Source organism: Lygodium microphyllum, chromosome 19 (genome assembly GCF_053477565.2).
Source record: "Lygodium microphyllum isolate KBCC chromosome 19, Lygodium_microphyllum_v1.1.10, whole genome shotgun sequence".
Lineage (NCBI taxonomy): Eukaryota > Viridiplantae > Streptophyta > Polypodiopsida > Schizaeales > Lygodiaceae > Lygodium > Lygodium microphyllum.
In genome coordinates this window covers 13,952,354-13,979,892 of record NC_141153.1, presented here as the reverse complement: position 1 = coordinate 13,979,892, position 27,539 = coordinate 13,952,354, and the positions used below count along the sequence as shown (strand labels likewise).

At 43.2% G+C, this 27,539-nt stretch overlaps 1 protein-coding gene across 6 annotated transcripts in view; it reads left to right on the top strand.

The window, feature by feature from the left end:
• LOC148019583 (3-hydroxyisobutyryl-CoA hydrolase 1-like) overlaps nt 1-27,539 on the top strand; it is a 180,500-nt gene that overhangs the window by 112,371 nt on the left and 40,590 nt on the right. For 4 of the 6 annotated variants that reach the window (XR_015694835.1, XM_087699591.1, XM_087699589.1 and 1 more), the window contains 2 exons: nt 2,230-2,290; nt 2,386-2,481. Coding sequence is in view for 5 of the 6 variants with exons in the window: in XM_087699591.1 (XP_087555717.1) it covers nt 2,230-2,290; nt 2,386-2,481 (157 nt within the window). In the remaining variant the exon portion in view is untranslated. The remainder of the gene's footprint in view (nt 1-2,229; nt 2,291-2,385; nt 2,482-27,539) is intronic. The other 2 variants (XM_087699590.1, XM_087699592.1) reach the window with 2 other exon arrangements.

The window sequence follows — 27,539 nt, the reverse complement described above, 5'->3', positions numbered from 1 at the left end:
ATGCTTAATTAATGAAGAAACCTTGTTTATTTAAAAGAAAAGCGTTCGTAGAGAGTGTTTGTGTCCCATAAGCACAAACCCACGTGGAAGGGCCCAGAACTTTCTCTAAATAAGTATGCTGCCCTCCATTCAGCCCTCAATCTCATTTTTGCGGGTTTCAGGTGTTTTCAGCTTGCTGGCCACACCCCTCTTGCGGAGAACATCACACTGTCTGCTGTCCCTTGCTGTCATCTACAGTATGGCGCCTGTTTCCAGCCCTCCACCTCCCATTTGCTGCTGTTTCCAGCCAGGCAAGTGCTGTTGACCACGTGCACAGTGTCATACAGCCTACCACATCAGCATACTGCTGCGTTTGCAGGCCCCAACTGCCACTAGGAGAGTTTTCTCTCTCATGTCTGCTATCATTGCAGTTTTCTCTCTCCTATCTGTTGTCGCCATCATTTTCTCTTCTCACAGCTGCATTTCACAGTTTTCTATCTCCTCACCCTATCGCAACAGATTTTCTCTCTCCACTACCTGCGTTTGCTGTTTTCTCTCTCTTGCAGCCTGCATTTTTAGCTTTTCTCTCTCCTCACCTGCGTTTTTAGTCTTTTGCTAGATTTTGTGGTAGCATGTGATTATGCCTAAACGGATGGAAGGAGCAGCTTTGTTGGATGTTTATTTGCATATGATAGCCTTGAGGTTGGCCCTTTTGCAGGCTTTATGTGTACAGAGTCATCCTTGGTCAAAGATCGCAAAATTTTTCATTGAAAAGACTGGCATCTCTCATGGTAACACGGTTATTCATGCTTCTTAGTGGCATGTACTTAATTCCTCGAGGCCTATTAAGATCACCCAGTCTTTTCTCCTGTCTCATTTGATTGCATCGTGGCAGGAGATCTTACGTCTTTCAGTTTGGTGCCCCCCCTGATATTTGTGAGGCGAATTCGCTGCAAGGAGAAGTCTTGGCATCCTCCAGGTTGTTGGATTGGCCGGACAAAGATTTGCATAGACTCAAGTTTAATCGGATGGCTCGTTTGGGATTGTAGACAGTTTATGATGGTGTTATTCCTGGGCAGTCCTGTCTTGCACTTTCAGGTACCCCATGGATATTGTGACATCTAGTTATCCATATGGGTCAAAATTGAGAGGTTCTCTCCTTTACTTCAGAGGTTCTCTGCTAACCAGATATATCATCAAATGGTGGAGGCCAAGAGATGGGTCACTACAAAGGTGGATAAGCTATGGCATATTAGGGATGGAAAAAAGAAGTGGCAGGAAATATTCATTTAGCTTTGGAAGTCTAAGGTTCCCTATCAGGGTAAAGTTTTCTTGTGGAGATTGCCGATTGGTGGTCTTTCAACTGGAGAGGTGTTGCGTGCTCGAAAGATCTTTGCTGGTCGTTGTGTATTCTGCAGTGCATGTGATGAATTATTGCTTCATCTTTTTGCCTCTTGTCCGGTTGCGTGACAAATCTGGAGTTTTATTTCTCGTGTGTGCCTCTCGGCGACTTAGCTCTGGATAACAGCCCGTTCATGGATTATGAGAAAGCTGCCCTCCGTGCCTTCTTTGCATTTTGATTATTCCTGCCTTTTCCATTTCCTCAAATGGATTGCCTTGTGGCATATTTGGCGTACTCGGAATGCCTTTATTTTTTATTCGGCTTCGGGCATCCATGGTCATGTGGCCGGTGTTCAAGGTTTAGTGCTATGGCAGATTTCTTCTATGATATGAGCTGACCTAGTTCTTCCTGACATTGTCGCCCCCTGGTTGGCTATTTTTCGCTCTACTCCAGCTGTGTGATTTTTCCTTTGTGTTAAAGTCCTAATAGTCTTTTGTCACTTTCTCTGATGTCCTGATGGTCTAATGTAACAGAAAGTAAGAGATTTAGTAAGAATGCTGACCTGATGGTCTGATGTATATATTTACTACTTAATTCAATTATCTTCATGAGAGAGAGAGAGAGAGAGAGAGAGAGAGAGAGAGAGAGAGAGAGAGAGAGAGAGAGAGAGAAAGAGAGAGAGCATTTCTCGATTTATGTGTGTCATCCTTGCGCAAGGGCCATTTGATATAATATAAATTACTCGTTGAGAGAGAGAGAGAGAGAGAGAGAGAGAGAGAGAGAGAGAGAGAGAGAGAGAGAGAGAGAGAGAGAGAGAGAGAGAGAGAGAGAGAGAGAGAGAGAGAGATTTGTGTGTTTAATTTAAACTTCTTCATGGAAAAAAAAGTGAGACATTTGTGTGTTTACAGGCTTGATGTTATCAACAAATGCTTCTCAAAACCAACAATTGAAGTGATCGTAGATGCACTTGTAGGTTCATAATCTTACTTGCAGATTTTTTTTGTTGGCTATATTATGCCTATTAATATATGAGATTTACAAATTTTTCAAATGTAATGAATTAGAAACAGGAAAATAATGAAGATGATGGATGGTGCAACATAACCTTAGAGAACTTAAAAAAGGCATCACCTTTGAGCCTCAAAATAACCTTACGCTCGGTGAGTAGAATGGAAATGTCTTTGAGAACTGTTGATGTGGTTGAGGTGATTGCATGATTCAAATTTTAAATACTTCTAGATCAATAAGTAATTTAATGAAAAGGTTCCATTTTCATGCGTTTGACATTCGTTCGCTCTAGCTAGAGGATGAGTGAGTTGGTATGGACCTGAACATGGAGTTGTATTTGCTTCGTGAAAAAGTTGTAGATGTGAAACATTGGGGAGGGACTTAGATATATCTACAAAACTTGTGCTTCTTTGTGTCCGGTTCTCTAATTCGAGAATATGGACAATTGTAGTTTATACCATGATGGTAGTTTTATACTTATGAAATTCTTGTGCCTAGAAAGAAAATCGTTTTCCAAAGGATGGGTTGGAATTGAGATCATGTTTGTAATGTGGACATCACACACGTTGGTATACTAAGAAGTCAAATACAATTAAAACATAGGCAGAACTGTTGGGGTCATATTCTTGCCATATGCATGTGTATGCATTCGGCCTGTCAAGGTTTTTGCTAATACATCAAGTTATACATGCATACAAACATACTAGTGCATGAGCATATTTTATGGTATGTAAATCTTCATTTCTATCATTTCTAGTTGAAGATCACATTTCTCGATCATATCACTAGTAAGTGTGCATTGGACTGGTATAAAGCATTGCTGCATTGGATCGTGAAGAGATTAAGTGTATATGTAACTGCTGCATATGTATTCAAGATCTTCCAATGGTTAAGCTACACCTTTCCCCTACCTTCTGTCTATCACTCACAGCTGTTTCTTGCCCCTCCTTTTTGCCATCGTTCTCTCCCTTCTGCCACCTCTACCTCTGCATCTTGTTGTGCCTATGCTTGTTCTTTGCCACCACATGCAGTCTCCTCTACCTTCTCTCCCCTCTTCAATGCCATTGCTCCCTCTTCTTTTTACCTCTCTTTCTTCTCACTTGGTGCTGCAGGCCTGGCATGTCATACTTCTCCCTCTCTCATCAGCACGATTTTATTTTTCTTTTCCCACCCCCTCTTCACATTTTTGTCATTTCATTTCTCCATCTCTTTCCTTCTATCCTTCTCCCTCTATGCTTTGTTGCCTTTATCTCATCAATACCTCACTTGTAGTAGCTTTCATTATTTGTATGGAAAATGGTCTTCTTGGTTTGTGGTTTTTGCCTAATGTGTATACTATGGAAATCAATGGTTGAATTGTGGTGCTGTGGCTTGTAGTAATTCTAAGATGGTATAGGGGATAGGGATAGGGTTGGGGATGATAGACGGCCAAAAGTAGGGGACATGGACTGCCCAGGAGGGGGAGGGGGGGAGGGAGGGTTTGGGTTTTTGGGTTTGTTGGTGTGTGTGCAATGGCAATGCGGATGCGGTCGGTGGCAGTCTGATTGCATATGTACTATCACAGAACGTGTACGTGTGCTTGCATGCTTACGTGCGGTTTCCATTTTAAAATAACTTTACATTTGTGTGATGTGGATGATTTGATATGACTCCATATGAGAGCATGCTGATTTTTCATGTTTGTGTATGAGTGAGAACAGAGGGGAGAACCAAATATAACAAATATAATAAACTTATTGGCAAAAGGGTAACAACTTGAATAAGTCCCTTGTGAAAAATGTATCCTTTTAGTTGTCCCTAACAAGGGAATGGGGTAGGTGACATCTAGGATGGGGAGATGAGTGTTGAGGATGAGACAGGTGATGTTTGCTATCTCATTTTGATGTTACCTTTGGCAAATTTATCCAAAAGGGCATCCTTGCTATTTGGGGGGATTGGGATGACTCGTAATACTCCCAAGTTTTGAGCTTTGTGGTATTTCTTTCGTAGGAGCATAGGGAATAGGGATAGGGTTGGGGATGATAGATGGCCAAAAGGTAGGGGACATGGATTGCCAAGGGGATGGGGGGGGGATGGTTTGGGTTTTTTGAGATATGTTGGTGTGTGTGCAATGGCAATGCGGATGTGGTCCATGGCAGTTTGAGAAAAAAAATAACATGATTATTTTGGACTAAAGATAATAGAATAGATATTTCAAGTCTAAATAACAATGCTATTAGAGTATATAAGATGAGTACTTGAGGGTAACATGCCAAAACCTAATGCTGCATGCGCAACATGTGCTACTGCTACCTACAACTTATTTTTTTTGAATTTTTAAGTTTCCAATATTTCACGTAGTTTGGTTGACAACACATTTAATATGTAGTTGTGTACACTCAGTGTAGTGGTGAGTTTTTATGTTATCAGTGAAGTATAATCCAGTTAATGCATTTTCAAAAAATGATTGAGCCATCAATTTTATAAATCGAAATTTGGTGAAACTTCATCCACATGCCGAGCATCATAAAAGCTCATGGATATTAAAAAATTGGCCCCATAAGAAGTCTTTGGGACACTTGTCTAGAGGTTCGCATTTAGTGTCCCAGAGGGCCAAATTTTTTTTTATAGTTAATGTACCCTAGAGGAGTCCACATGTAAAATTTCACGTCACTCAGATCACTAGTCAAGGTTTGCTATAAGTTTAAAGTTTCACCTCGTTTTACACATTTCACTTTTGAGTTTTGGGTTTTCTTTCCTAGGAGACATGGCATGCACCAAGCAAGCAGCCCAGAGACACCCCCTTAGAAATCCTATGCGCAGAGGCCACCTCCCCCAACTCCACATAAGGCTTTTAGTCAAAGATGGGACATGACATATATCATGAAGCTCAAATGCAATACTAGTATCAAATTGCAATATCATATCGTGAATACTAATAATGTCACATACATTATCATCACCCAATCTGATTAAACATGTAACAATGCGATAAGTATAAAACCATTGACAATGTGGGGTAACATGGAAAGGATCCCCCGAATCAAGAAGCCAATATTGAGCATAAGCATATCGAGCATCAAGTAACTAAGTAGCATCAAGCGATGAAGCAACAACTTATGTAATCATCTAAGCTATACTCCAAGTCATTTGTGTCTTCTACTTGAACACTAGAATTATGAACAATGCTATGATCATCAAAATATTTTCCCTCGCACTTTTCCTTTGCCTTTTTTGTGACTATCACTATGCATCTTATGGCTTTGTGGCCTTATGTGACCTTGGTATCCATAATAATGACAAGTAAGAGAGGACTTCGGACCATGAGACTTACTGCGTGATTACCCATGAGACTTAGACTTGCCCTTGTTGGGTTGTAAGTCTCTACCACGGTTATTATTCCCATTATCACTAGGTTTGTTTCTCATTGTACATCATGAAACAATCTGTTTCAGGTTACTAGGCTGACGTCGTTAGACCCAGGGTTTCCAAGTTTCATCTTGTAAGATTCTTAGGGACAAACCCTAGCTCATTTTACGATTACATTTCATTGTCCCTACATTTAGTGAATGTGGGCAAATATTTAAGGTATAGGCGTTTCTTGGAATTTAACTTATTCTGAACGAGTACTCCGCGGCTTAGGTGTTTTAGCTTTATGCCAATTTGGTTAACTCTAGAAGATAATTTCGAGATTACTTCCACATGATTCGTTGACTATGCGTAAATTGATTTTTCAACCCTAACTTATCAATTTGAGGTTAGGCATAGGTTAGGTTAATTTCAACTAATCTTCCCTTTTCTTTGCGAACAAAATTCATGCTAAATAAGCAACCTTTTTCTTGCTAATTTATGCAGTTGACAACGATAATTTCATAAAGTTTATGCATCGTAAGAATGGTTTCATGCTTTGCACTTTCAATGATGATTCATTGCGATATGGGTTAATAGTGCGAGATGAAGTTTATACTTCTAGGCTTAACCGAAGTATACTATTTTAATGGATAATAATCTAGTCTTATAATTTTTTTTTTGCATAAGGAGGAGGAAGATTTCAAATAACAAGACTCCATTATGAGAGGAAGATGAGAGAGAGAGAGATATCACTTCTCTCACACCCAATATCCCTTCATATGGGCTCTACTTGTCTTCCTTTTCCTCTTCTCCTTGCCGTGGGGTAGAGAGAGATTACAAAGATAGGCATGTAACAAATATACATAGAGAAAGTGAATCTGCAAAGTAGCATACGGGTTTCATAAGCAAAGGCAATAGGTATTCAAGGGTCAAGGAAGGCAAGGCACACATTATTAGAAGAAGATGATGATGAACAAAAATCCAAATGCCATGGCATCTAGAGGTGGGAGTGGATACATCATATACGCATGATCATACAAATAAGAGAAGTGTGGGCTTGAGAGAGAGAAGGTTGCGAGAAATTGTTTGAATCTCAAATAACCTAATCTCATGGGAGAATCATATTAATATAAGGAGCATTTAGCTCGTCCCAATGTGCAGTTCGAATGGGAAAGATGTATCCATTAAGTTGGTAAGTTATGGTACTAATACGTAGGTACGGTACCTAGTGTGTATAGTATGAAACCTTTCGTACGTGGTACTAGTGCAACTATGGTTGAGAGAGAGGAAGAGGCTAGAGAGAGAGAGAGATAGAGGAGAGGCTTGAGAGAAAGAGGGTGTGAGAAGCTTGAGAGTAGAGTAGAGTAGTTTGTTATCATCCACGAAAGGCCAAATTATGACCCATGGGACCTTTCTAGATATACAATGATTCTCCTCCCCCATGGTAGAAAAGGGTAGCTATGGTGAAAGAACAATCTATGCAGCGTGGTTCTCTCGAAAGCGTAACATGCGAGTGATGAGAGCCCCTAACTTCGATATAGGAGTAGTGGTCAAAGACTGGTGAAGTGGCCTTGTAAAGGGATATCAAAGTCAGCCGGTATGTGTACATATGTTGGGCATGCCATAATCATGTGCTCCTCTAATTCTACACTTTGCAGTCCACACAGCTTGCATAAACTCCTCTCTTTTGCCTGTCCACTCCATACACGTGTCTCGATCAATAAAGTGTGTGATCGAGTTTGAAGTCGTGCAATACTCCATCTAAATACCACTGAGAGCGGGTTGGCTATGTATGGTTGCATGTGTGCCTCTGCTTGCATGTAGGATTCCCAACATGAAGAATAGGTATGCATACTGTAATAAGCAAGTTGCCATTTGCTCCCTTGCTTTGATGTTTTGCTTGATACGCTTGTAAAAGGTCTGATTGAAATGTGTCCATGCATATATCTTCCAATTCCATATCTAGATATCTATCCACTCCCCACCCTTTAAATCATTTTCACATATCCAATACCCATCCTATTGAAAGCACTTTACTTTTCCACGTTTTCTGTAGGTGTGTGCTAGTATCCCATGCCCGTGTGGGGAGCCTACTATCATCCATTTGACGTATCGGGTAGCATATCTTAGTACTTGGATCATAGCATGTACCTCAATTGGCCGATTGCGAGTTTCCAAAAGCATAAGTACATATGGTGTGGTGCTTTTGATGCCTAAATGTCTACGAATAAAAGCTTTTTGCAGCTTTTCAATGTCGTTCCATACAGATGAGGAGATGCTTCCCCCCATACTTCCACTCCATACAATACCGTCTGTAGAACATATGCATAAAAAATCATACAATATATTTTTTAGCATTTAGTATTTGTACGGTTGTTGTCGTTTTCAAAGTGATAATGCTTGCTTCCCTGCCGCTAATCGCCGCTCCACACATGTATGCCATCTGTGGTCTGCAAGTATCTCAATCCCTAAGTATTTGAAAGTAGATACTACCTCTATAGACTGTCCTGCATAATGTACTTTTGGTGGGGTCTTTGATTGCTTGATGCGCACATCCATTAGCTTTGTTTTTGATTCATTCACGGTCAAACCACTACGTTCCCTAGTATATGTAAAGAAGACCACATCATCTGCATAAAGCAGGAGCAAGATGGCAAACATACCAATATGCGGGCTTTTGGCTTCCTCTTCATTCATAGCCGTGAGAAGTATTTCCTCTAGCTTATCAATGCATAAACCAAATAATGTAGGGAGGAGCGGGCAACCTTGTTTGACTCCCATATTACTCTCAAATACTTGTGACCGCCCGTTGCAACCTCTGAGATGGCACACCACTCGTTGATATATCCTATAAATTCCCATGCATAGATCATTTGGGACCCCTAATTCTTGCATTCGTTGCTATAAGCCAACCCTTGGTACGGTGTCAAAAGCCTTCTTAAAATCCACAAAACAACAATACAAGGTTGCTCCCTCAAGCCGACTCTCATCCATAAGCACATGTAAAGTAACCAAATGGTCTATGGTGTTCAACCAGGGCGAAAACCTGCTTGTCCATAAGCTTGTTTGTTATTACTTTCTGCCTATTTACTCAATTGCATTTCAAGGATAGTGCTGAATAGCTTTGCCATGGCTGAACTGACCATAATCGTGTGGTAGTTTGTGAGAAAATTGCAATCTCCTCCCTTATACAACGGTTGTATTCAATTCTCCTACCATTCTCGGGGAAAACCATATGCAAAAGCATGATGTATCACTTGCAACATAAATAGTCTCGTCTCCTTTGTTGTCCATTTCAACATCTCTGCATTCATTTGCAAAGTATCACATGCTTTTCCATTAGCCATCTTGTTGAGGACTACCTCCAATGTTTCTAAAGTGAACAGAGCACTAAATGGCTGCGTATGTACATCACATTTGATGGGCTGTACCCCTTTATACATGTAAAGTTCTGTAACATACGATAGTATGTCAGCATCTGTAAAATCCCCCATAACATTTGACCGTTTGGTTTGCAATTTTCTCCATACTTGCCTTGGACATTTCTCAAATTCCCTAGTATCTTCACTTTCTTTGGCCACTACATATTGTCGTCGCTTTTTACGCGTGAGAGCATTATATCGTTTTTCCGCCTCACTTCGTTCTTGTCCCTTAGGGAGGATTTTCAGCTTTCTATGTGCAGCCTTACATTCATCATCAAACCCTTTCTTGCTGCATGGCAATCCTTTGACATTTTTGTGAGTGCTCTGTGGTTTTCCAAAAACCTCTATAGCCATATTTAACATTGCATCTCTCAGATCAGCCCATGTGCTCCTAGTAAGATTGCTCATAAGACTATCCAGGTGACCAACATATGCTTGTTTCTTGTCTACAGCAATACGGAATGTACCAGTACCTACTGTGTCCCTTGCATGTCCTACGTGGTGGCAAATATCAAGTGCCAAGCCCAAAGCTATATGATCCGATTCTAGATGTTTTCCACCTAACCAAAACTCTCTGATCATGCATAAATCATTCATGTGTACCATTGCATAGTCTACCACACTGGAACCTCCACTAGCTGAGTAGCACGTGTATCCTTGAGTATCAGGGAAACAATTCATACCATTCAATATCGGCATGTGCAAACCATTAACCATATCCATCAAAGCACATCCATGAGGGTTAATGTCTGTATCCTCAGACTGTCTACAACAACATGCATCTACATCCACAACCTCTTCCTTGTCTAGCTCATCACGCGCTATGGGCTGAAATTGCATACGTCCAATACACGCATTTAAGTCACTTAAGACCATCACATATCCTTGTTGCATATATGTGCATGCATCCATACTCAAATCTTCAAAAGGTTCTTGCGAATCCACTTCATGTCATGCACAGAAGGGGGACTCCTTATGTGGAATGTAATATCCCGCAATGTATATCGGTGGTGTGCTTGAGTATAATCCATATGAGAGAGAGAGAGAGAGAGAGAGAGAGAGAGAGAGAGAGAGGCTTGGGGGAGAAATAAGAAAGAAAGAATTTAAAAAAAGAAAGGAGAAAGAAAAAATGAAAGTTGTAGACTCAAAAGAGAGTGGCAAAAAAGTGCCTATCTTTTTGTACTAAATTGTACGGATACTTGGTTGTGGGAGTTGTAATGTAGGATAAGGTATCTGGTTGGTATAGACCAATCTATTATGCAAGCAGGAGATTAAACACTACTGAAAAGAACTATTCAATAACTGAAAGAGAAGCACTTGGAATGGTTTTTTCAGTGCAGAAATTTAGACATTATTTGCTGGGGAAATCAAGTCATTTTTAATGTCGACCATCCTAAGTTTTGAGCTTTGTGGTATTTCTTTTGTAGGAGCACTTTGGGTGAATTAAAACTAAAGGACTATTCCTCAACTACAGTCCTTAATAGGATTGTAGGTCACTCCCTCTCGTCTAGATTGACTTTAGTTCACTCTCCTCATTGGATCCTTGAGCATGGCCAAAGCTTCAATCACAGGGCGGGTATCTTCATGGTTAGATCAGAATTCCCTAGTGGGTCGTGTAATGCTACAATCTGTATGATTCCTAGTATGGTGGCTTCAGTATGGATGGTTTTGGCTTGTTCCATGACTTTATCTTATCACTTAGTCACTCTACTGATCTCAAACTTAATGATGGAGCATTATCATCTTGTGAAGGCCTTTAGATGCCTCTTTGGCATGTTGCTACATGCTAGAGTTGCCAACTCAATGATTGGTGGATTTTGTTAAAGATTCAAGGTACCATGGACCTTAGGAGGTATCTTGAAGCCATTGAGGATGTGGTAGGTAACACCTCAATTTGGGAATTGATAATCTTTATTGAGTAGCCAAACTAGTACCTTAGATCCCATGAATTTGATCACCAAGCAGCACATTGTCCTAGGTTTGTGTAACAACTGGCCACTTCTCATTTTAACATGGTGGATGGCAAGATCCAATATATATTGGATCCCAAGAAGCTCTTTGCGGTTGAGACTAATGTGTCATGGGGATATGAAAAATTTAATATGCTTTAATCTTGCCGATAAATTTGATGAAGATATTAATCAAATGTGCAAGGTTGTTTAGCATATGTGATACAAATGACAGTTATTTCATGGTGACAAGCCAAGGAGCCCGATGATGTAGTGGGTGTCAAAGGCAAAAGTTGTAACAAGTAATGAATGACAGGTACTAGGTGGTACTCGGTGTTAGATTTGGACCTAGACCAATTTATTGGCCACTAATGTTAGTGGTGACTTTAGAGACTAGGCATTAAGTAATTAATTGATGCCAATCTAAGGGTCAATAACTGCTTGGAAGTACTTGGAAGACAAATTGACCTAGTTAATTTAATTATTGATTGGTGAAATTGATTTTTTGAGCACCACAATAATTATTAAATTAATTTTTAGAATTAATATTTTGAAAAATATTTTTTAGAATTATTATTCTGAAAATTAATTTAATAAGCTGGATAATGCTAGAAAATGGGATTACAAGACTACCGCAAAACTTGCCTATGTGAGTGGGAGAAACGTTTTTAGGGATTGGTGGAAGTTTATTCTAGCCATTGTGAGAGAGGAGGCTGTTAGACAGCAAGGAGAGATTGTTGATGTGATTTGCAGCCACCAAGGATCATTCCTATAGCAAGTGATGTTAAGAAATACTCTGATACAGAAACACAAATAATAATCGTACGACAAAGCACAGATTGATTAAAAAACCCAGTTAAGGTTAGGGTAACTTAGAGACAATGAACACAGAAAATAATTGAAGTGATATAACTGCTGAATATACAATGCTCATGCAGCAAACACACTATGTAGTGAATGAATACTGAATCTTGAACTCCTGTATCTCAAGGATCAAGGTAGGGGTAATGAGTTCGAGAGTGTATCGTACTCTAAACGGATTCCGAATCGCAGCAAGGCAGCCTTCGGATGTCGAACACTAGCAAATGGAGCAGTGAGAAACTGGATTTGATGTAGATGGCAGTGAGGAGAGAGAAAGACTAAAAACACAGGCTGCAGGAGAGAGAAAGACTAAAAACGCAGGTAGGACAGCTTGTAGGTGAGAGAAAGCTGTCAAACGCAGTTGCCAAGGACAGCCTGGTGACAGCTTGTAGAAGCTGGGTGACAGTTGGAGGAGAGAGAACACTGCTAAACGCAGGCTGCAGATGACGTGGCAGGCAGTACAGAAGCAGGTTTGTGCAGGAACAACAATTGCCTGGTTGGGATCAACTCCAAACTGCGAGAAGAGGACTGGAAATCAGGCTCCAACTGATGTAGACAGCAATGGATAGCTTTGGTTGAGATGACCTCTGTGAACGAGGTGTGGGCAGCAAGCTGAAACACTTGAAATCTGCAAAAACGAGATCGTGGGCTGAATGGAGGGCAGCATACGTATTTATAGAAAGCTTGGGCCCTCCCAAGTGGGTTTGTGCTTATGGGACACAAAAACTCTCTAGGATCATCTTTCTTTTAAATAAACAAGGTTTCTTTATTAATTAAGCAAGTTTGGGGCTGTTTAAGTAAAGCTAATGCATTTTTAGCTCAATATCCCCTCTCAGGTCCAACAATGGTGCCATGAGAAAGATCTTTTATCCCAAGGCGTCCCACCTTAAAGTAGCATTTTGAATGTGATGTGAAAGATGCATATACATTTTGTTCATTTTTACCATTTAATAATTGAAAATGAAATGATGATGATGATGATGATGATGATGATGCACCATGCAATGTAGAAATAGGAACACCAAATTCATTTTGATTTTGAGAAGTAAATTGAAAAGGAAGGATAGAAGAAGAGATATCTGGCTTTTTCTTATAATCCCCACGATGTGTGTTAATATACAAGAGTTGGTCCTTAGAAGAACCTTTTCCGTAGTCAAGTGATTGTACTCTATCTTCCTCATGATTTCTACCAATATATTGGAAAGCAGAAGAGGTAAAAGATGAAGGAACAAAAGACGAATCTAAAGTATATTGCACTGGAGTGGACGGAAGAGGATGAGAGAATGGAAATACTCCAGATCTCTTTTTCCAACAGGGGGGCCTATTCCTGAGGGAGGTCTCGATGGCCCTGCAATATTATCAAATTTATGCACATCTAAAGAGAGAAATTCATGCATACCTTCATTGAGTAGCTTCTCTTGAAGGGCAATCCTTTGATCGAGCTCCTCATTTTTCTTTCATCTAAAGTGCATGATCACATGATATTCTTTAGTGGAAAGCTTGTATAGTCTTTCTTTCATGTGGTCAAAATTGTCTTCCACCATATTGGAACTTTGTGGAACAAACTGTTCTGCCCACTCTCGCTCGGTTCTCGGCATAGATTGTTTTGGAGATTTAATTGGTGTTGATGTGTTTGAAGTCATTTGAACCTACTGTTGTTCTTGCTTCTTGCGGAGAGCTTTAAGATCAAAGGTCTAGATTTCTCAGAGAGTACTAGACTCTGATACCATGTAAAGAAATACTTTGAAACAGAAACACAAATAACAATCATACGACAAAGCATAGAATGATAAAAAAATTTAGTTAGGGTCATAATTGCCTTCGTACGACATACAAAATAGTCCATACGGTACGATCCATACGGTACGAATTCGTACGTTAAAACAGACCTATTTGGGCCACTTGGCCTGCGCGTCCTCATTCCGCATTTCCTGCACCCCCCGTCCAACGTTTTTCACGTTTCCTACACTGTTGCACTTTTTAGGGGGGTGGAAAGCCTTGGATACCTCATTCCACCCTCTTTTCCAAATTCCAACCATGCAAAAGATGCTCCTCTTTTGATTCCTTCCAGCATGCAACCCTCTCTTTGGAGTCCTTCTAGATTGCAGCCCTCTCTTTGACCGTTGACCCCTCTCTCTCTGACTATTTTTACTTTGACCCTTCTCTCATCTACAAAAGGTGCTCCTCTCCTCCATGCTTCCACACCAATTCAGCTAGTACTTACAAGCTACCATTCTCATCTTCCTCTCTTGGATCTTGATTCTTGAATGGACTTGTGATTTGTCATTCTCGAATCTCACCTCCCATCCCGTCTTTCCTGCACTCTATCGAAGCATTTGCCATTCTCAAATCTCATCTCCCATTCCCTCTATCCTGCATCCTATCAAAGCATTTTCCATTCTCATCTCTCATTCCCTCTCTCTCTCATGCTCTTTCAACTTTACCCCAACCCTCAGGCCTCTCGAGTCTCTCTCCCTTTCAACTTTCAAGACTCAAGTTTCAAGAGTCGAAACTCAAGCATCTCTCTCTCTCTCTCTCAAGTCTCTCTCTCGGGCCTTTTTATTTGTCATCACCACCATGACTCGTGAGAAGCATGAGGCCTTTAATTTGCATGCGATCCATGTGGAGAGGGACACAAAGAAGTCTAACTCCCACCATTGGACATGCAAGTATTGTGGGAAGCGCTATACAAGTGGTCCAACTCGGTTTCTCCAACATCTTTCCAAGATGGGGGGGCAAGTTGCTCCATGCAAGGAGATCCCTCAAAACATTGCGGAGGAGATTCTCGCCAAGATGAGAGGGGGATCTACAAGAGGAGGAGGAAGTGGCTTATTGGCACCAACTCCTATGCCTACTAATGAGGAAGCATCCAAAGTGGGCGTATCTTCAACCGATACGGGAGAGGCCTCTACCATTAGTGGTGGGGGCTCCACATCTGCATCCGGATTTGGTAAGAGACAAAGAGTGGAGGCTCACGTGGTGCTTGAGAGACAATCGTCTCTCTCAAGCTCCCGGTCATGTGGGTGGATCGGTTGCCTTTTTTAGAGAAAGGCAACGACTTGTGGACATTGAAATTGCACGCACGGTGATTGAGTGCAATCTTGCATTCAATGTCCTAAAGCAAGAGCAATGGAAGAAGATGGTAAAAGGCATTGTCAATGTGGGTCCATGTGAAGGATAGACTAGTGTCACATATAATGACATGAGGATGAGAAAGATTGATGAAGAGGAGAGGATTGATAGAGCCCTTGATCCTATTCGGGTCGCATGGACAAAATATGGTTGCTCCATTCTCACCGATGGATGGAGTGATCGTAAGAAACGGGGCATCATCAACATACTCACCTCATATCCACTCGACACTTACTTTTTGCGGGCCGTAGATACTGCCAAGTGGGGGAGAAAAACGACGAGCGCATTCTTCTACCGCTACATTCAACAAGCTATCATTGAGCTATACATTGCAATTTGCGCTCTAAATTTGCTTCACTTTCTTTCATTACGATAATATTATGATTTATAATTGAAATTTGATTTATACATAACTTGTAATTTGTAAATTGTGGACCATGGTTGTAGGTGGGCCTCTCAAATGTGGTGCAAGTTGTTACCGACAATGCATCGAATTGTTGGCGCATGGGTCGTTTGCTTGAGGCCGAGTTACCTATGATTGTGTGGACTCCATGTGCAAGTCATTGTTTGGACTTGCTCATGGAGGACATTGGGAAGCTCAAGTGGGTGAAGAGGGTGGTCCGCAAAGCTACATCAATTGTCACATTCTTCACGGTAAAGATAAAGGTGTTTGCGATGTATTGTGAGCATAGCACACTGCAGTTGAAGAAGCCTTCTTCAACTCGCTTTGCTTACATGTGGTTATTATTGGAGCGCCTTTATGAGGTGCGGTCCGTTTTGCGCCAGATAGTGGTATCTACTCTATGGAATGAGTGGGATGAGCATGAGACAAAGGAGACCAAAGCCATGCAACGCTTGTGCCTTAATGAGCAGTTTTGGCAAAAAGTCCGTGCCGTTGTCATTGTCGTGACTCCCTTTTATAGGGTGTTACGTATGAGTGATTGCGAGGGGTCCACCATGAGCCTTCTCATTCGCTTCTTTAGAGTGGCATTGGCGGAGGCATGTGCTTGTATAGTGATCACAGAGACATAGCGTGCACATGTTTTAGAGAGAGTAGAGAGGAGATGGGCGTGGATGCATAAGCCCATCCATGGTTTTTCCGCATTGGTACATTTAGCCTAAAAGTCACCGGCGATTATGGATGATAGAGAGTTCCGTTTAGACCAACTTGCTTATTTGACTCGTGTGGTTCCTGTTGATGACCACAATGCAGTGCTAGAGGAGCTAGAATGCTATGCAGATGAGAGAGGGCATGTGGCTTTTGCTTCTCCCACCACTTCTTGGAGGAGAGAATCACTTGTGAAGCCTTTATTTTGGTGGCAAAACTTTGGATACGCATTGGAGACCCTTCAGCCCTTAGCCATGAGGGTCCTTGCCCAAGATTGCTCTTCGGGTGTGTGTGAATGAGAGAATATGGAGTGCCTATTCTCTCATTCACACAAAGATTCGCAATCGGCTTAGCACACAATAGTTAGAGCGGCTACTCTATTGCTGCACTAACCTACACATGATGAGGGCTATGATGAGCTTGGGTAGTCTGAAGCAGGTAAAGTTTGAATACTTAACCATAACATTTAAAATTTGTTGTTTTAACTTTTAAACTTTGAACTTTGAAGTTTAAACTTTACAATTTAGACTTTAGCATTTACAATGATCAATCTTACGTACATCACTGCATTGTATAGGTGAATCTTAATACATTCAAGTTGATGGGCAACACTCTTCCGAGTATACATAAGGAGGTGGACGAGGAGGAGATAATTTTTGCAAAGCTCTATAGAGACCTTATAGCAGTAGATACTCGTGACGCTCCCAGTTAGCGTGCTCGTGGGCGAGGAGTTCGAGTAGGTGGTAGCAGGGGCATGGTCATTCGACGCCCTCCATCATCGAGGAGGGGTGGTTCGAGTGGCTTGCAGACATATGTAAGGCGGGGCTCTAGTAGCTCACATCTTGTGCCTCATGATGACTGCCTCCCCTTGCCTACACAGCCGCCATCTAGGGAACCATCATTTGATGATGATGGTAACCTCATCAGTGAGGATAAGTATAAGTGTGGCTCATCATTGGATGCCGAGGAGTCATCTTCAAACTCTCTTGATGAGCACTCAGATGGTTCTGATGATGATGATAGTGATGCCTCATCATAGATTCATCATTCATATGACATAGGTCTCTCTTTTTTTTTGTATCAGATATTCTAGACTGTAGTTGTATGGCATGTTTTGCATAGCCCATACGACCGCGATAATCACCCTCATGTATTTATTTTATTCTGTAATGAAACGACTATTTCCACTTTAAACATGTATTCTATGATCTATCATTTAATGATTTATGGTTTTTGTTATTTAAGAAATCATCTTAATTTTTTTTCGTAGTAATATCATACCGTATCTTTAAAATCATAAGGTATCAATTAGTACCGTGTTTCATCGTACCGTACCATATCGTACCTTTCGTGCCAGACAACTATGGTGGGTTAGGGTAACTCAGAGACAATGAACACAGAAAATAATTGAAGTGATATAACTGCTGAATATACAATGCTCATGCAGCAAACACACTATGCAGTGAATGAATACTGAACCTCAAACTCTTGTATCTCAAGGATCAGGGCAGGGGTAATGAGCTAGAGAGTTGTCGTACTCTAAAGGGATCCCAAATCTCAACAAGGTAGCCTTCGGATGTCAAACACCTGCAAATGCAACAGTGAAAAGCCGGATCTGATGCAGACGGCAGTGAGGAGAGAGAAAGACTAAAAACGCAGGTTGCAGGAGAGCGAAAGACTAAAAACATAGCAACACAGCTTGCAGGAGAGAGAAAGCTGCCAAATGTAGGCTAGACAACCTAGCGACAGCCTATAGAAGCTGGGCGAGAGCTGGAGGAGAGAGAAAACTGCCAAACGGTTGCTGCAGATAACATGATAGGCAATACGGAAGCAAGTCTGTGTAGGAACAATAGTCGCCTGCTGGCTGGGATCAGCTTCAAACTGATGCCAACTGATGTAGACAGCAATGGATAGCTTTGGCTGAGATGTCCTCCACGAACGGGGTGTGGGCAGCAAGTTGAAACACCTGAAATCTGCAAAAAGGAGGTTGTGGGTTGAATGGAGGGCATCATACGTATTTATAGAAATATTGGGCCCTCCCAAGTGGGTTTGTGCTTATGGGACACAGAAACTCTCTAGGATCGTGTTTCTTTTAAATAAACAAGGTTTCTTCATTAATTAAGTTTTGGGGTTGTTTAAGTAAAGCTAATGCATTTTTAGCTCAACAAGTGACAACAATGTGGAGCCCTCCAAGAGTAGGTGACAACCCAAGGTCCTTCTAGTGCAGGTGATAGTATACAGGACGGGGCAATAGTCTTTTTGGTGGTCCTAAGTTGTAAGTGACAACTTCCAAGCTGTCATCGCTGTTTGAGCAGGTCAGTAGTAGCTTTTCAGTGTCTCGCCATAAAACTCTAAAATTTCTCTCTCTATAGCGTTCTCTCTCATCCCCCAGCCATCTCTCAAGGTATCTCAATATTTTTCAATAGTTTGAGCCATCAGAGGAAGAGATTTTAGTCAATCTTTGCTATAAATCCTAATTTATAGTAGAAATCAGGGTTTTGACAGTTGCCTCGAGATGTGTGCTCAAAATTGAGGGCCTAGGATTTGAATTCCAGCAACTGAAAATAAGAAATGTAGGGAAATTCAAAAGGCCAGCTAGGCAATATCAAATTTGGGGTTGAATTTGTCTTTCAAGGAGTAGGTTGAAGGCCAATCCCCAAGCAAACCAAGGGGCAAATTGGTTTGGAGGCTTGCTAGTCAGTTTTGATAGCAAGAGGTGTTTGGATTAGTAGAGGAGATCAGAGGATCTCAGTTTTACTCCTTCCATTTGCAATATAAGATAATTGCAAGGGGGGACCAATTTTGGAGCCAAGAGAGTGCCCAGTATCCAAGATTAAAGTAGTAATAGTTACATTTTCAGTTTATGTGAATTTAATGCTTGTTGTAATTAGTGTTAAATAAGGTTATTTACCACCCTATCCAAGAACGAAGGTTGGTTAGGTTTTGAGAAGTGAAAGTACTTCTTATATGGTGCTAAGGTTATGATATTGTTTGATTAGAAAGGATTAAGTGGCTTACTAATTAAATAGATTTGAAACATTGTAAGGCTTGATGGGCCAAACTCCTTTAGGAGCTTAAAAATGAATTAAGGTGCATATCATGGGGATGTGTATTGTTAATGCTTAGATTTGGCATCATTTAGATGTGCTCATGTGTAGTGCAAGTCAGTTGAGTTGCATTAATATCCTAAGTACCCTAAGTATGCAATGAGTGAAATTGGCAAAAGTTGTAGTAAGTTATGCTGGACGGGTACCTATAGGTGCTTGGTGTGAATTTGGGTCTAGGCCATAATTGGGCCTTTAAAATATCTTATGATGACATTAGGACTAGGCAATAATCAACAAACTAATACTAGCCCAAGGCCAATTAATGTTGACAATAACTTAAAGGTTAGGACAGTAAATTTGGATGGGGGGTATCTGCCAATTATTGGGCAGGGTGAAATGGATAATTAATTTAATTTCTGCAGTTGTTTCCAACATTAATTAGCCTTAGATGAGCATTTATTTAGTAATTAATGTCTTGTCCTAATGTCACCATGGGACATTTTAAAGGCCCAATTAATATCCTTGGCCTGAACTTACACTAGGCACCTACTATAGGTACATATCCAACATAACTTACCACAACTTTTGCCAATGTCACCCACTACATACTTATGGTACTTAGACTATCATCGTGACTTAATCGACTTGCTCTTCACATGTAAACCTCACGTAACATAGCTTAATAATGCCATAGCTAAGCATTAAAAATACATGTCTCCATGACAAACCCTTGAAATCCTTGCAATCGTCAATGATTGCATTGCAATGCGACACAAAGGCATGAATTACCGCTAGAAATACGTGCTAGCATCATAGTAAACAATATGTATACCTATCGCTCAAGTATGCTCATGCCCTCTATATGTTTGAAATTCTAGTCACTTAAACTAGTTGCAATCTACACACATGAATCATAACCATTGTTAGAACCATAAGGGATCCATCCACATGCCAAAATCCAACATTGTTCTAACGGCCAAGGCAAAGCAATGCATAAACTGAACATAAATAATGCCATATGGCAATAATGTACCACATGATACTCATGTATACATGAGTTGCAAACTACATGTAACTTATATAAACGTACTTCTCTTGTATCTATAAGTGTACATTACACACCGTCCATGTGTCTCATACATGCCTTGCAAATATATATCACATTCAAATGTACATTCCATGTACTCCATATATATATATATATATATATATATATATATATATATATATATATATATATATATATATATATATATATTGCGTGACAAAGGTGGCTAGTTATATTGCTTAGAAGAATTGAGAACGAAGTACATGTGCTTAATAAACTAGGTGGAGGTGATACAAAGTCATGCTGGAATCATATATACAAGCCTCTCAAGGCAGTTTGGGGGGAATGGGGGGATAGAAGCCACGGAGGAGGAGAGTATTGCCACTTGGGATTGTGTGTGTGCATCATGAGGAATAGATCATGACTATCCTAGGTACATAAGAAGTGGTTTTGGAGCTCCTCGCAAGCTCGAGAGTCACCTTGCAGTTAATCCCAGCGGCTGTGGAGAGAGCGGATGACAAAGATCCAAAGCTTCGCCAAAGTTGTATATGTAGACAAGCACTTACTGCCCAGAACCAATTGACAGCGTGCCTTCTAGATGTGCCAAACTATGAGGCTCCCAATAATCTCCCATACCTTTGAACGCTCTACTATCGGCTCTAATATCTGCCGAATGGACAGTGCCTCCAAGTTGACTAGAGCATAGGAACCTTCCAGATGGGTAGTGGCTCCAAGCTAACCAAAGCACATGAACCTGCCTCGATAAGATGAATAGTATTATGCATCTTAGCCTCATATAGGAAGTGGTGGCCCCGGCTAACTGCCTGCCCCGCTCAAGAGATAAATCCCAGGCTAGGTGCCAATTGATGGAGAATGTTGCATGCTTCTCTCCACACCAATTGTGCTGCCTCACAAGACCAAAGGCAATGGAGTTTCCAAGCATTGCAGTGGACAATGCTCACAGACTCCATCTTGTTGCATTTGAACCAGCCAACTCTCGACTACCAAGCCTCCATGTGCCCATAGCCATAGGAAATGAGACACCCTCTTGGGCCTCCAGCTTGCCCACAAGGGTCGGCAAAAGGTTCATCGGAAGGCCTTGGTAATGGTGGTTCTACCCAGTGTGCCTACTGTGCAAGGGTGTCCAATCCATGTCCTCTTGTATCAAAACATGCCTACCAATCTGTGTTGTGTAGGCCAAGAAGGCGTGGGGCTTTTTGGCAACTGCAATGGCCACCAAAGCCACTCTCAAGGGTCTCACTCCACCTCATCAAGAGGCCATCTCTCCCATATCCAGAGGTGCCAATCTTGAAACTCACTCCAAGATACATAGGGGTCCAGTAGCCAAGTCTTCCCTTGCAGTCCGATGACACGAATCCTCCTCTAGGGTATAGCTAGTAGCTCCTCCTCCTAGCCTCTATCGAGGGCTAGCCTTCCACCAGTTTGGACTGTGAACATTACCTCTTGGGTCCAGCACCCACTCTGCCTACCAGTTGTAAGGGGATGGCTATTGGCAAGAACCTTGCTGCCCACACCTCATCAGGCAACACATGCTCTCCGATTGGGGGGGAAAAGGGGAGTTTAACCAGTCCTATGGGATTGCTACCTCAATCTTTGTTCTCCTGATCTCAACTCCACACTAGCAGCCAAATGCTTTTCATAAGTTTGCCTTGCTAGCTAGCTTGTAAACCTCCCTCCACTCTCTTAACAGTATGGGCAGGGCTTGCTTCCCAACTAGCCCACTGGACATGAGAGTGCTCACTGATCTGGATCGTGTCAGAGTCTTGAACTTGGGGGTTCCAGACCATTAGGCTAGTGGTGGTCTATTTCATATTGACAAATTGGAGGCCTCTAAATCAGGGCCTTATGCATGCGCTGCCACACTCGTAGCAAACTGTGCAAGGAGGAGGATCTGGGTTGGGTAATCTAGGCTGATGTGAAAATCCATCTCAAGGGTAGCCTTCACTCCTCACCGAGCCATGGCTTATACTCGTGAAAGCCCCTTTGTAGAAGGACCTTCCATATCTGCTCCCTGGCGTGAGCCCAAGAACCACCAACTGGCTGGTGGGGAGGGCCAAACTTTGGTACTTTAGGTCGACGATCCCCAGCCCCCCTCTCAGAGTGATGCCGAATGATAGTTACCCATGCCACCTTGGCCCGGGAGTCCCTTCAACCATCTCAACCAACCCAAAGAAACTTTTGCATGAGGCAGCGGAGTTGAGCCACACAAGACGAGAAGAGACATCAACAGGAAGCAATGTATCAGGCTATCGCTAAGAGGACTTGGTTGACCACTAGGGTCTTGCTTGCTAAGGAGAGGTGGGCCATGCTCCAGTGGGTCAACTTCCTTTTGATGGAGTCAAGTACTGGGAGAAATTGCCGGGCGGTGTTATGTCAAATCCCATGTGGAAACCAAGATAGCGGAGGGTCTATCCCCTTGCTCACCCATCTGAAATCGAAGTGAATCCCCCAGTCAGTGCTAGACTCTGGATCTACGAAAAAACCAACGGACTTCTATCACTTAATTCTCGCCCCCATAGCTCTGCAGAATACCTTCAATGCAAGTTCGCCGACTCTCTCCTGCATCACCTCCTTATCCTCCACATAGAGGGTTGTCATCTGCGAACTCAGTCTACCAGCTCTGTCTCTTCTCTCAATGGGAGCAAGAGGCCTTGTAGGTCATTCACTTGAGAGCGGAGAAAGTAGGACATTACCTCCATAAAGAATAGGAAGAGGTAGGGGGAGGAAAGCCTTGCTGGTTTGACCTCTCCAAGAGAAACTCCTTCCCCTTCTTTCCTCCTATAAGTACCTTCCTATTGATTGACTTATATAGAGTAGATATCCCCATACCCCCTTTGATCCACTTCAAGGGTAAGCCCACGCATTCCATAATACCTTCTAGGAAGTCCTAGTCGACCTTGTCATATGCCTTCTCAAAATCTAGTAGAAGCAATGCCGTCCTCTAGCTACTATGCTTGGCCCACATAGTGGCCTCAAAGAAGGCGAAGACGCTGTCCGGGATGCTCCTATCTAGGATGAAACTTGTCTGTGTGTCATGGATGATGTTTGGGAGAATGGGACGAAGCTTGTTGCTAATGAACTTGGCCAAGGCCTTATAGGCCATTGACAACAAGGTGATTGGCCACCACTAGGATAGCTCCAAATGGTCTTCCCCTTTGGGGACGAGACAAACTAGTCTTGTTGACAAGCTACGAGATTTTTGACTTGAGCTTATCTCTTGGAAAGCCTAGAGTTAGGGGATCCTTGACCACCTCTCAATAAGTGCTCAAGAAGGCGCTAGATAGCCCATCCTCTCCGTGAATGGCTCAAGGAGTGCTTGTCCCATCACTTCGATCACAAGAGGTGGGATGCACTCCCACACCTATTGTCTACATCGAACCACCCTATTTGATACTCCCTCTTGCTTGAAAAGTTGTTTGTAGAAGACAATAGCATGCTCCATCACCTCCTTCGGGCAAGAGCATACCCTTCCATGTTGGTCATGGAGACTCCGGATTTGGGTGCTAGAGTACTAGTAGCGATCTAAAGTAGAGGCTAGGCTTGAGATGAGGAGAGCTAGGAGGGGTGTGCGCCCCTTGTGGAAAGAGGTCGTGGCTAGGGGGTTAGGTCGGTGAAGGAGTGGGAGAGAGGGCCGTGTGAAACCAGCCTTCCTCCTCAGATAGGGTGGTGAATAACCTGATTAAGCACTATTTATAGTAATTAACAAATTCACAAAACTGAAATGCATACTTTAATATAAAATCTTGGACATTGGACACCCTGTTGGTCCCAAAACTAGCACCCCTTCCGGTATTTATTTAACTTAATTGAGTAAGAAGCTGATGTACTATGGGATTCTCCCAATCACTTTCGGCATTCCAACTCCCCTTGTTGTTCAAAATGACCAGCAAGTCTTTAATCTGATTTGCCCCTTGATTCGGGCAATCAATTGGCCTTCGCCCGCTTTGATGGAGATGGAAAAGGCTAAAAACAGCTTCAGCCCTGTTGAATCCAAGTCTTGGAGCTTCCAATTTCAGGCACGTTTCTCGAGGCTACTGCTAAACCTTGATTTCTGCTGCATATTAGGGTTTACAATAGAGAAATCTGAAATTTCTTAGTCTCTGGTGATCTCAATGTTGTAATCTTCAGAGCAAGGTTGTAGAAAGGTTGGGAGATGAGAGAGAATGCTGAGAGAGAAAATTTAGACTTTCTTCGCAAAGAGCTGAAGAAAATCTGTCATTTACTACTACTGCCCCGTCTCAACGGCTTGCAGATGCAAAGAATTGAAAAAAATCAGTATTTACTATTGTTACCCTATCTCCACAGCCTGTAGATGCTATCACCTGCTGTTGATTGGTCTTCTCCTGCCCCTAGTTCTCTCAGAAGGTCCTCCAATGGCTGCAAATCAGACGAGCAGCATCTCCTCCCTCTCTATTGCAAGTTGAATACACTAAAAATACCTCTCTCCAGCCTCTAAAGACATTTTTTAGTCTTGCATGGGCATTTTTGACAAATGGCAACCTTCCCAAATGGTTTTTCCAGCATTATCCATAATTAAATATTAATTTTCAGTCTTTAAATATTAAAAATTAATTTGATAATTATTTCGGTGCCTTGAAAATGCAACTTCCATTCCTGAGTGTCTTTGCGCCATCTTTGACCATTAGATTGACATTAAGTAACATTAAACATAATTTCTCTAGTGTTACCAATTGATACTTATTGCCAAATGAATGACCTAGGCCAACAACTGGCACGAGATACCACCAAGTATCTGTGTGGCATCCAAACAAGGCCCGGCACCCGTCACGTCGAATGCTCCCCTCTGCGCCCCATCGCTCCGGCTAATCTCCCTCCGCCCCGTCTGATCATGCCTCTAGTCTCGCTGGCCGCCCCCCCATCTATCCACCCATCTGACCGCTACCTGTTTTTTCCTCCTTCCTATCTGCCAGTCGTGAACGTCCCGCTCGCTTGGATTCTTCCCCTCCACCTGGCCACTCCCCCCTCCCCTCCCCGCGTGTCCGGCCAGGCGAGACAACATCCCCCCCTCCCCGCCCCAACAGTTCGTTGTTCCCCCTCCCCCCCCAACTCCTGGCCGCCCTGGAAGAGACTGTCTCCCTCCCCCCCCGACCCTGATAGCCCGCTGCCCCCCCCTCTCCGCAACCTCGAATCCGTCTGTGGTATGTGAAAACAGAAGCGGTCTCCCCCCTCGCCATTGATCCCCCACCCTCCAAGTTGCTCCCTTGATCTGCAACAACTTCCCCCCCTCAGGTAGCACCGCGACGTGATTGGTAGTCCTCACAGAAGGGACGCGCAATGGAAACCTTTGGTCAAACGCTGGCACACTCAGCGAGTGCCCCCCAGTCAAACACCTTGCGCATCGTCCTCTCTGAGGAGCAGCTCTTAGCCGTCCGAGCTAAGGAACTGGAGCTAAAGGAAACAACGATTTATGGTCAAGTAGTAGAACATTCCCCAGCCAAGGCCCAGCTTTGAGACTGGCTTCACTCCACACTGCGCATCGACACATCGCAGGTCGTGGAGACGGTCCTAATGGGCCAAGGGATCTTCATGATCCGGCTCAGTTTGGCGGAGGCACCTCGCGAGTTACTCGCCAATTCACCATATGCGTCCACGAAGGGGATCATATATATGGTCCCTTTGGTACAATGACTTTACTATGGAGGCATTTGCACTCCACAACAGGTTTCTCCAGCACCCGGTAACCCTTCTTTTCCCCGGCCTGGCGATAGAGTATCGCCAGTTGGTGGAAGACTTTGGTAACCCTTCTTTTCCGCCGACAGGCCCGTAGGTGGACGGCGATGGCTTTACACGGGCACAAAGACAACAGAGAGGGAGACGGCAGGGGGGGTACAGCCAGCATCTCAGACCCAACCTCAACAGCAAGGAGTAGAAGGGCGTATGACGCCCCCTCGGCAGAGCACTCCACAGCCCCCCTCTTCCCGCCCCACCCGGCAGGACCGCAGCCCCCTACATCCACCACCCACGCCACACACTACCTCTCCTCAGTCCCCACAGCCTCCACACCCACCGCCCTCCACATCCCATGCCCCCTCCCCCCCCCCCCACCACTGACCTTGGCCCACAGCCCACCACTGACCTTGGCCACCAGGCCCCCCCCCCCCCCACACCCACCATGTACTTCTGTCCATCCCTCGATCATCCTCCCCCCCACCACCTCCCTTACCAAGCATCCCCCTTGATCTGCATCTGTGTTAGATTACGGGAACAGATTTCTTCAGACTGATGGAAGCACGAGTGTTCTTCACCTCCCAGCCACGCCTAGATAAGTGCTGGCCCTCAAGCTTATCCCTTTTGCCAGCCGTCAACCTACTGGAGTCCTACTATTTCTGGACTCCCTTATCCTCTAGGCTCCCCTTAACCCTGTTCGGGTGCCCAAGAGCCCAGACGGTCATTCTCGTGCATGTTCCCCTAAATTTACCTTAATGTAACATTAAATATCCCTTTTAATGTCACATTCTCCACTTATGACCTTAATGTGACATTAAATATCCCTTTTAATGTCACATTAATGTCACAATCTGTTTCAGGCGATCCCTCCCAGACCCACCCCCCCTCCTCCCACAGGAGGTGATGAGCCACACACGCCTACATTCTCTTCGTACTAGCAGTCCTCCCCCTCCCATACAGCCACCAGCTCATCCACCCCTGCCGCCCGTCACGTTCCCGAGACAGGCACACCTATTGCCATAGGAGTTCTTCCGCAGTGGCCCATGGTCCTACTTGAGAGTGGCGGAGCACGGAGAGTTTCCACTACCTCTAGAGGTGGGGATCTTCGTGGTTCGTAAGTCAAGGAGGGGCAAGGTCCATCTTCTAGCACCACCGGATGGACCAAACTACCCTTTTTTTCTTCAATCCTCTCACTCAGGGGAGTGCACGATGACATAGATAGAGGAAGAGTTTACGAGTCAGGTGGCGGACCACACCTCCAAGTAGATGGGAGAAGGAGGACTAGCATTGTTTATATAGCAGTGGCCTGGTTGCATGATGGACATTAACTGGTGGGCTGGTGCCGAGGTCCCTCATTTGAGCATTATCTTTCAAGCCCTTCCACAGTGAAGGGCTCCGAGGGATGTGATTGAGTGGCCTCTAGTACAAGCAGCCCATTTCTACTAGTGCACAAAGTCTCGACTCTTCGCATGGCTAATAGATGCATTGATAGTACTACTTGGAACTTCTATCACCCTTATGGTCCGGCCAAGAGCCACCATGGGAGAATGGAGCTCGCCGTCTAGACCAGCGGCAAAGCGCACCTACATGCCTCATAGCTCCTT